Source organism: Lathyrus oleraceus, chromosome 1, assembly GCF_024323335.1.
Source record: "Lathyrus oleraceus cultivar Zhongwan6 chromosome 1, CAAS_Psat_ZW6_1.0, whole genome shotgun sequence".
NCBI classification, from domain to species: domain Eukaryota; kingdom Viridiplantae; phylum Streptophyta; class Magnoliopsida; order Fabales; family Fabaceae; genus Lathyrus; species Lathyrus oleraceus.
This window is the reverse complement of record NC_066579.1, coordinates 250,051,309-250,061,989: the sequence shown is the minus strand read 5'-3', so window position 1 is coordinate 250,061,989 and position 10,681 is coordinate 250,051,309. Positions and strand designations below refer to the sequence as shown.

Sequence of the window (10,681 nt, the reverse complement as noted above, 5' to 3'; positions counted from 1 at the left end):
ATGGATTATAAATCCTAAGTTTTATCAAGTGTCATCACTAATATAATAAAAAATGTGGTAATTAAAAATATACTGCCACTTTAATCCATGTAATGGAGTTGGCGCCCCTCCTTGAGGTTTGGATATCTCGTTGGGCCCGAAAAGCTTGTAAGACGCTAATAAAATAAAAATGAAGCAATTAGAACAATTCACATAAACTAAGAAAAATTTTGAACATTCTCACTTACGTGTCAATTAGGACCTTCATATCCGGGTATGTTGTCCAATCATTTCCTAACGAGTCAAGATAATACACAATTTCTCGGATAGGATTGATTGCGAGCAACAACCAATGTCCACTGTAATGATTAGGCAAATGTTAGATGGTAACTTGGAAAATAATTATAATAGATGAATTTAGAATGAAATGCTAACCCGGTATTAACATACCGCAAGAATGAAAATAATTATAATGTCTCTGGGATATTAACCCGGTATATAATATTAGCATAAAACAACCATGTAACTCTCTTAATAACACCATTCATGAAAGGACGTACCTAGTAGGGTTACGAGAAGGAGCCCAAAGTACACATATCACCAGCAAGAGAGTATATGAAAGCAGGGACCAAAAGGCGGGAATAATCCAAGCAATTTGCCACAGCTCACTTAGAGGATCAGTTGCATTGAAGTACAGCTGGTTAACCACAGTAACAAATGATCATTAGCAATATTATCTCTAATTTATTTAATTTTAAAAAATGCTTAAATGATAATCAATTGCATGTCTAAAATTGTTTATTCCAATGCATCAGATATCTTTTACAAAAACTACCTCAAAGCCAATCCATGCAATGGACAGTAGCACAGACACTGCCAGGGTATTTGTAAATTTTCTGTAGATCTCCAGCTTAGCTAAGTTTCTCCTTGTCTACACCCAAGAATAAATAGAAAATGAGAATAAGTAGAAATAGTATGCCTAACTTACGTATTTTCAAAAGGGTCCATAAAATGCCCCTATTCCACATTATATACACCTTAAACCTTGGTAAACAACTATTTCTTTCCCAAAAAAGAAACACAACCCAAACAGAGATTAGTGGCAGTGGTTAATTGGTTATTATTACAATCATAAAACAGCACTGAAGAATATGGAAAGGAAGTGAAATTGGTAATTGCCTGCAGTTTCTCCAAGGTTTTAGACAAGGAAGAGAAGATCCATAGAATGAAGCATGAGTCAAGGCAAACAACAGGGAGTACCAACAGCAACTTAGATTTCCCAGAGAAGTCATTGATGTTCCCCAAATGCTCAACAAGCTCAAACGTTTCACATGCAACAAAGTACATCACCTCAAGAAGCACAACTCTATGGGCAACCCCTTGCGCGCCAAGTGTAGCACGAACAACACCATATCCCATAGATACAACAAGCAGAAGCAGCCTCGAAAGTGTCTTCTTAACAGAGGTGAAAGTAACCGCCCATATGGTAATTCCCATAGGCCTACTACCAGTAACATTGAAATTGGCATACTCAAAATACCATAAAGCCATCTCACACATTCCAAGAGCAATAACAGCAGTAATGTGGTAGTGAAGGTGAACATGAATAATATCCTTCTCTTTCCAAAACTGAAGAAACCTCAAAAACCATAGAAGACCAAGTAACAGATAAGCCAAAGACATGAAACCGTAAAGGGTCATAAGAGGTGCCATTTTACCAGGAAGATAACCATTAGGATTTCTCCATACAGTTTTTCCTGTAACAGTAGTCCCTTTCAGGTTAGGATCACAAAACATGAAGTAAAGATAATACATCCCAGTAGCATTGATTTCAACAGTTTGAAGATCCATATGAGCAACTTCACTGATTCCTCGGAAGAAGGTTTTGATCCGTTTGGGAAAGTCAGGATTATCAGGATTATTATGAATGATAACTTCACCAACATTACAGTTATATTCTTTAGCAAGATCAGGGGTACAACAAATTAAATCAGACTTGGGATTAAAATAGAACCCACCGATTCTGTTTCTGTCTTTAACTTCAAGAATAATTGCTTCAACAAGACCAGTATGGGTTTGCATTTGGCCATAGGAGATAGCAGATTCTCTGGGTCTGTTGAACGACACTGTTTCGAACCTGAATTGAATTGAAAAGAATGAAACCTAAACCCTAACCCTAATCTAACCGTAATAGTGAGTGAAAAGAAAAGAGTGTGAGATTGGTAATACCTGATGAAAGACGAAGAAGAGGAGAAGATAGCTTCTGTTCCGGCGTGGAAGAAGAAAGCGTTGGAACGGTGAGTGAAGGGTTCGTTGTTGTAGTGATGAATTGAAGCATTGACGTTTACAAGAATGGTAAGAAAGAGTGCATAATAGATCAAGTTCAACACTCTTGAACCCCATCATCGTCATCGTCATCAGAATGAAGAAAGAGAAAAATGAGAGAGCATCGATAGTAGTAACAAGTTAGGTTGAGTAAACGTTAAGTTGACTGTGATTTTGGATTCATCTCTCACTCACCTCGTCTCAACCTTTTGGTTTTAATTTTTTTTTTTAATTTAAAGACTTTAGACAGCGCTTTTGGTTTTAATTTTTTTTTTAATTTAAAGACTTTAGACAGCGCTTTATCAAAAGCGCTGACTAAGGTCTATATTTAAAAGCGCTTTCTAAAAGCGCTGTCTAAGGGGGGGTCTTAGACAGCGCTTTTAGAAAGCGCTGTCTAAGACCCCCCCTTAGACAGCGCTTTCATTATTTTTTTGGAACATTTTCCGTGTTTTATTTTAATTTTAACCTTAGACAGCGCTTTCTTTTAAAAGCGCTGTCTAAGATGCGCTGTTAAAAGTCATTTTTGGCGTAGTGCAATTTTGAATTACAAGTCACTTTCTATTTTTGGAAAGTTTTCATCTGACTTTATTTTCTTCATTATTGATGTTTGAAATGTCAAATGAAACTTGTTTGGACATGAAACCTTAGCTCCCATAAGCTCATTAAAACCATAGAATGATCCCCATCTCCATGAAGACCTCATCTCCTTAACAAGCCCTGATTGGCACAATGCAGATGATTAGGGTTGACCAGAGGTCAAAACCCTAATCCCAAGGCATCTGATCAATTATAATGAACCTCTTGGTGATGACAAGACCATGATGATGATGATGTACCATTTCAACCAAGATAATGATCAATCTCCTTGAGGAACCATGAAACCCTAATTTGAAGCACCAACCCTCAGATGATTAGTGATCAGTTCATGAAACCCTCAGGCTTGCATCTTTTGACCTCTTCATCTTCTGAATAAGACCTAGGAGGGTGACTTGCTCAATGTTGCCACATGATATGCAAAAATGCCATGCCTAATGTCCTAAAAAATGAAATGCAAATGCTAAGCTAGTCCCAAGAGAGGAGGGCAAATTTTGAGGTGTTACAATAGGATGTCAGACTCCTTAACTCTTTCACATCGGGTTGTCTAAAGTTGTACTTCTTTGTATGCCTTTTTGGTCTTTCCATGTCTGAAAATTTTGCAAATAAACCCTTTAAGTTCCTTGAAAATTTTCTGATTTTTCTGATGACATGAATGCAGATGAATGCATGAATGCATGAATGCAACAATCACACTCAAGGATCAAACAAAGCACACCAGACAAAGGTCATGGGAAAGCTCATAGTATCCTTAATATCAATCATCCATTTTGGTGGATTGTGGTTTTCACCTTATCAATACCCAAGTTCCATTGATATTAACAATACATGAACCGGCTCAATCATCCTTAATATCAATCATCCATTTTGGTGGATTATGGTTTTCACCTTATCGACACCCAAGTTCCATTGATATTAAGGATGTCTGAACGACTCAACCATGAATCACGGGTTTGTTGAGAGTCACGAGCATGGAGTCTTGGTTAAGAACCACCCAAAGGGAGTGTACTAGGGTTTAAACCTGCCGAGCATGTTCTACCAGAGGTTCCCATAGTCATCATCCCATCTTTCGAATATTATCGGAGGAACGAATACTCGTATTCCAAAAATATTCTCAAGAGAGACTCTTATGAGTGTAGCATCGCGTAACAATCGCATCAGATCTGACATCTGAACGACCTCTGCACTACGTCCTAAAATAGGCCAAGATGGGCTTGGTAAACTAAGGTCTTTGGCTTCTAAGGCACGTGATTGAAAGAATAATGCCTAACCACAAATAACTTGTGTGACATTATTAATCCAACATGACCTCCACTAAGTGAATGGACTCGCAAGTCAACTTGTTAAGGAATACTCCACACAAGTCGACAAGACTATGCCATTCTCCTACCCTAAGGTGCACTCGAGTTCGGGTATAGAACTCATCTCACAGAGATCACCAAGCAAACAAGCAATTGTATATCAAGCAATTCAATCATCACAATCAATACAGTTATCCCAAATTGTACAAAAATATGTCAATAACAAATAAACAAATATCATACAACAAGGGTGAAAAGTAGGCAAAACCACCAAGGAGAATCTTTCCCCAGCAGAGTCGCCACTTTTCTGTAGCGGTGTATTCGTCACTTTATGATTTATTGGCTAAATCAAAAGCAAAGTATACAAAGAATCGAGTCGCCACCGCACTTTTATTTATCCAAAGGAATGGCTAAAAAGCGAACAAAAGCCTAAGAAGCTTTACACATAGAAAACTAATGAAAAGATCAGAGATCTGGGTAAGGGGTTAATTACGCAATGGGAAGGTGTTAGGCACCCAAAACGTCCTAGGTACTCCTAGGGAGCCCTTTTCACACTTGTTGTACGAAATGTTATTTGTTTATGAAATATTTATTGTGCAAACATGGATTGAAGAGGTGAGAAAAGAATTTACAATTTATTATTTTTGTGTTTGAACGGATGAACCCGTTGCCTACGTACCTTTCCATGGAAGGTAAGGATCAAAACGCCGTAGTTCGGCTAAAAGATTTCCAAAAAATATGAGTGGATTCATTTTAAACAAAAGCCCTAAGGTCTTTCGTTATCCACGGGAGAAAACTCAACCTTATACAAACAACAAGTCCACCATGTGAGAAAAGCTTCAACTTGCTAGTGAGGGGTTAACCCTATAATAAGCAAGGAAGTCTTACTATTCAATCACTAAGGACAGAAGGTGAGATTAACATCAACCAACTAGGATAAATAAAACCTATGGCTAATGTGTGAAAACTTATCAAGAATGGACACAGCCACAAAACAATTGAATGAGTGAAATTAACCAATTAGGATTTATTCACAAAAGATGATCAAAGTATGATTAGAATTCAATTCAAAGAAGTATTATGAAATGGAGTTTGAAAAAATCAAAGGCCTAAAGCCTAGGTTTCTAATTTGAAAAGAAATGAAAATGTTTGCACAATATTTTTCAGGTTTTTGGATTAACATACAAATGGAGATTTAAAGAAACAAAAATGGGAGGGTGAGGAAGTAAAACTTCTTAGATGTTCACCTCTTGAAATCATATGTAGATTATTCAAGTGATTCCCTTGGAATAGGGCAACAATGCAAATAAGCAAATGAAAAATGGATACCGGATGCCAATCAATGGACTTATCCAATCTCCTAAAACAAAAATGGATATCGGATACCAATCAATGGATTTACACCAATCTCCTAAAACAAAACAATGATACCAGATGCCAATCAATGGACTTACACTAATCTCACAAACAAACATGGATACCGGATACCAATCAATGGATTTACACCAATCTCCTAAAACAAAACAATGATACCAGATGCCAATCAATGGACTTATACTAGTCTCACAAAACAAAATAACAAGGATACCAGATGCTAATCAATGGACTTATACTAGTCTCCCACCATATCATAGGAACAACTGCCAAGTAATGGACTTATGCTTGTCTCCTCCATGGACAAAGCAAAAATGCTATAAAGTAAAGTTTATGAAATGATATACACATGATGATGATAAATGCACAAAGGCACACTCAAGCAAATATGCACAGATGAATCAAGTAAGCAGACAATCAAGTCAGTTAGCACACACTATATACAATCAATTAGGCTCAAACAAGGTTAGACTTTTCAGTCAACTGGAATGGGGTATTTTGTGCTCTTAACCCTAACATTGAGAGTTAGGGTGAAGCAGATGAAATGGAGATGAGGGGTGTGCCTCATAGCTCTTATCCCTGGCCTGGGAGAGCTTTTGAATAATAGAATGTGTGGGAGTTCAGAAAGTTGGAACTCTTCTCCACAAGTGATTTGACTCTATAAGATCTTGGGTTAATATCCACAATGCATCAACACATTGTGTGAGCAAAGTGGATGACACACTGAATAGTAGGAGATGGACTACACATCTCTTTTATCTACCAATTGCCTCATAAGAGGACTTTTCCTGCTTGGCACAAAAAGTAAACAATCACAAGCATTGCATCTTAAGGAGGACTTCAGACAGGTGCCTGCCCACATAACAGGACAGGTCTTCCAGACTACATGAAGAAGAGAGGTTATACCTAAGTGGTTAAGAAACCAAGCAAAAGCAAGTTCAAAGTGAACTTAAAGCAACTTATGTACCTGTGAAAACATCAAACAAATCAGTACAACTATACAGGCAAACAACCAACAGTTAATATCAGACAAACAGACAAAGTTCACAATATGCAAGCCAAAAGTCAAACTCAAATGAGTCAACATCAACCTACAAAACACACAAAGATTAGTAATCAAAGGCAAACATCAATGCTCAAATGATGGAGCATCATTAACCATGTAACTTGGATGTTCAACCTGAAATCAAAGCTCAAACATGAGAGGCAAACCACTAGGTCAAAGCCTAGGGTCAAAGATGGAGAAAAAATTCAAAACAGAAGCTGAAAATAAACATGAATCAACTTCAAACACATCTTGAAACAATCCAAAAGGTCTCACATTAATATCATATACCAAAAGTATTTCATGATCAATTGAAGTTCAAGGCAATTTTAAAACTCATATGTGACCAACCAGAATGAAAAATCTCAATTAAATCAGAAATGATTCAAATAAATCCAAGAAAATTCATGAGCAATAACAACATTCATAACATGCATCACACAAAAAATCAGGATAGTTGGAGTTCATTTGGCAAGGCAAACACATCACATAAGTTGAACAAGCAAAGGTGTGACACAAATTGTCACACCAACTTAACATGATCATAAAACAGAAATGATAAATGGTAAAAATACCAAATCAACACCAAAATGTCAAGCAAAGTGTCTAGTTTTATCATGCAAATTTTCAGATTCATTGGATTAAAAACCAGCATTTCACAAATGATATAGCAAGGCAAGGTACAAAATGGATACATGTTCACATTCCCTAGCACAAAACAAAAACCAGCCAAGCACAATTTGTGAAAAAATGATCAAAAAATAATAGACGAGATAAGGAATGCAATGCAAAAAACCTCATAATTTTTGGATGATTTTTCAATTAGACATGAATTTTGTAAGATGATGAAAAAATAAAAAAATGTATGAAGTAAGCATATGGATACATGGAGGGAAAAGAAAAATAATATGAAGCATTTTGAAATTATGCCACAAGCCGGAATCGAAGCAAGGCAATATTTGAAATGAAAGAGGCGCCAAGCAGCGAAACGCTGCGTTTTATTAAAGCTGGCTTGGTCAATGCATGGTCAACACGAGCGAACCAATAGAAACGCTGCATGGAAATTGTATCAGCCAATCACACGCTAACCCTAAGAAAAACAATAGGCAACGCTTTCATGTTGGCAAAACCGATCAAAACCGTGGCCAAAAGTTCTGTATCATCTTCTTCATCGTGAAACAGAGGAACAGTACTCGTGTTCATACACTCCAAGAACAAATTCTCCAGATTTTAAAAATAAACACATCAACACATTGCACATTCATCATAGATCACGAATCTAACATGGAAATGGCATGGATCATCATATATTAATGGAATCGAGCAAAATAAAAATCATTCATGAAACTTGAATCTACCATATCTAACTCAATAATGCATGGAAATTCATGGTTCAAAGCTCAGTTTAATCAGCACACATAGATCTACAACATTAGCATAATAATTTTGAGAAAAAGAGAGATCGATTTGGAACCTCTTGAAGTGCAGCTTTGGGAATCGTATGGTTCAAGGCCTTGCAATGCTCCAAGGTTCTTCTACAATGCTTGTATGGTTGATTAGATGAAAGATTTAGGTCCAATTGTGCACGAATCCTCCAGAATTTCAAATCACCATTGTTGAGTTCAAGCTTCACTTATGCTTCAATCATGCACGATTTGATATGGTTCTGAGTTCAATTCCTCTCAATGATGCTTCAGCAAGATGAATCAAGCAAAGGAAATGGATCTTGATTGAAGAATTTGAGAGAAAATTTTGAGAGAAAAAGTGTGAAAAATTTCTAGATCTGAAAATTGTGATTGTTGTTAGTGAAAAACAGTTAGGGTTTCTGTTATATATGCTGTACTAATTACCCTTCTAATCATGTTTAGCCAAATGGTAATTGGAATTAGCAAAAAGAGGTGTATGTACCAAAATGTGATTTTCACCTTATGCATGAAAAATGCATGTGAATAGTGCACGAATTTCCACTTAATTTCACTCAAAAATCTGTTTTGGAGCTATTGGCAATGATAGAATGTTCAAATAGTGCACCAATTTTAAACTTTAATTTTCCCTCCAAAAATCAAGTGAAATGCAAATGATTATGTGATGACAAATTATACAATGCAATGTATGTTTTGGAAACTAGAGGTCAAAATGAGAATTTAGCAAAAAGAACCACTTGAATTGGAGCTTTGGTTGAGAAGTTATGTCCATTTGAATCTTTAAGTACACTTTGCCATGTTTTGATCATATCTCCTTAACCACACGTGAGAAATTGATGATCTTGGACTTTTTGGAAATGGGAGAGAAAGATCTACAACTTTCATGTTCAACAAAATTTCATTTGAAGCTTTCTTGATAATGTAACTTGAAGTTGAAGTTAGGTTAAAACCTTTCCATTTTTGGCAAATTTGAATTATAGGTCACTTTCTATTTTTGGAAAGTTTTGACCTGACTTTATTTTCTTCAATGTTGATGTTTGAAATGTAAAATGAGACTTGTTTGAACATGAATGAAGTATTTCTAATCACTTCCCACCTTCAAATCTACAGTTGACTTGGCAGTTGACTTTCTAGGTCTTCAGTTGACCTGGCAATTGTTCTGATGAGATTCAAGCCTCTACCACTTGGGATTTTGATTCAAAATAACATCATGGTTCATATGAACTCTTGATAATGATTGTGGAGTCCAAATTCTCAAGAATGGCCACCATCTATTGCTCAATGACTACCTTCGACTGCTTTGACTGTTGATTGCTTCATCTGCAAGACAAGGGTTAGATGACATATTTTTGTACTTTTTGGTTAGTGATAAAAGGAAAGCAATGATATACAAATGCAAAACATGCTTGGTGATCAAGAATCACTCTCAAAAAGATAACCCACCCATAGGGAAGGAGGCAAGGTGCACAATGATCCTTGAGGCAATGTGATGATATGATATGATGCCATGAGGGATCTTAGGGACAAAATTGGGGTCTTACATTGACCGTCTTTAAAAGAGGACATAGGTGCCCCAACTCTCTTTTCTTCAGCAATAGATAGAGCTTGGAACGGAGTTCCAATCTCATCCTCAACTTCAACATGCAAGAAAGACGACAGACAACTCACTAATAGCGCTTTCTCCCTGCCCACAATGACAAGCTTGCCATTCTTCACAAATTTCAATTTCTGATGCAGAGTGGACGTCACAGCTCCTGCCTCATGTATCCATGGCCTTCCTAACAAGCAGCAATGGGCTGGGTGGATATCCATTACCTGGAAAGTAATTTGGAAATCACTCGGACCTATCTTTACTGGAAGGTCCACTTCTCCAATAACCGTCTTGCGAGAACCATCAAAAGCTTTGACGATCACACCACTTTATCTCATCGGAGCTCCTTGGTACGATAATCTTGACAGAGTTGATTTAGGGAATACGTTCAAAGAAGAGTCGGTATCAACCAACACATTTGACAATGCATCCTCCTTGCAATTCATTGATATGTGTAGTGCCAGGTTGTGATTCCTACGCTCCTCGGGGAGTTCTTCATCACAAAATCTCAAGTTATTGTAGGAAGTGATGTTATCCACAATGTGGTCAAATTTATCCACTGTCACATCATGCTCTACATAAGCTTGCTCCAATACCTTTTGCAATGCTTCTCTGTGCGCTTCAGAGTTCATGAGCAGAGACAACACTAAAATCTTGGAAGGAGTTTGGAGCAGCTGCTCCACCATATTGAATTCATTTTTTTTAATCAAACGAAGCACCTCATCATCATCATTAGGCTTCAAACTGCTGGATTCACCAGACTGACACTTTGGAGCACTAACCGGATTTGCTACAGGCACTTCAACCTTCTTACCAACATCCTCTATATCCTTCGGGAAAACGGGACCAAAAACACGACCGTTACGAGTTACCTTCGCTATATCGGCAATATTCACAACTTAATTAGTCGTAGGCAACGGAACCTCTTGACATTCTCCAACATTGTTGTATTGTACTGGTATGGAACAGCTCTATCGGATGCATACGGGACTAGGTCCGCTAACCATATCACTAACGGCGATACCGATCTATTGACGCTGTTACTGCT

The 10,681-nt window shown here is 37.2% G+C and overlaps 1 protein-coding gene across 1 annotated transcript in view; it reads right to left on the bottom strand.

Moving 5' to 3' along the window:
- Positions 1 to 523: 523 nt before the first annotated feature.
- Positions 524 to 10,681, bottom strand: part of LOC127101892 (uncharacterized) — a 32,668-nt gene continuing 22,510 nt past the window's right edge. Inside the window, exons 2-5 of the mRNA XM_051039324.1 lie at positions 2,209 to 2,370; positions 1,159 to 2,116; positions 815 to 910; positions 524 to 676 (exon numbers count right to left, since the gene is read on the bottom strand). Coding sequence (XP_050895281.1) covers positions 524 to 676; positions 815 to 910; positions 1,159 to 2,116; positions 2,209 to 2,370 — 1,369 coding nt within the window. The remainder of the gene's footprint in view (positions 677 to 814; positions 911 to 1,158; positions 2,117 to 2,208; positions 2,371 to 10,681) is intronic.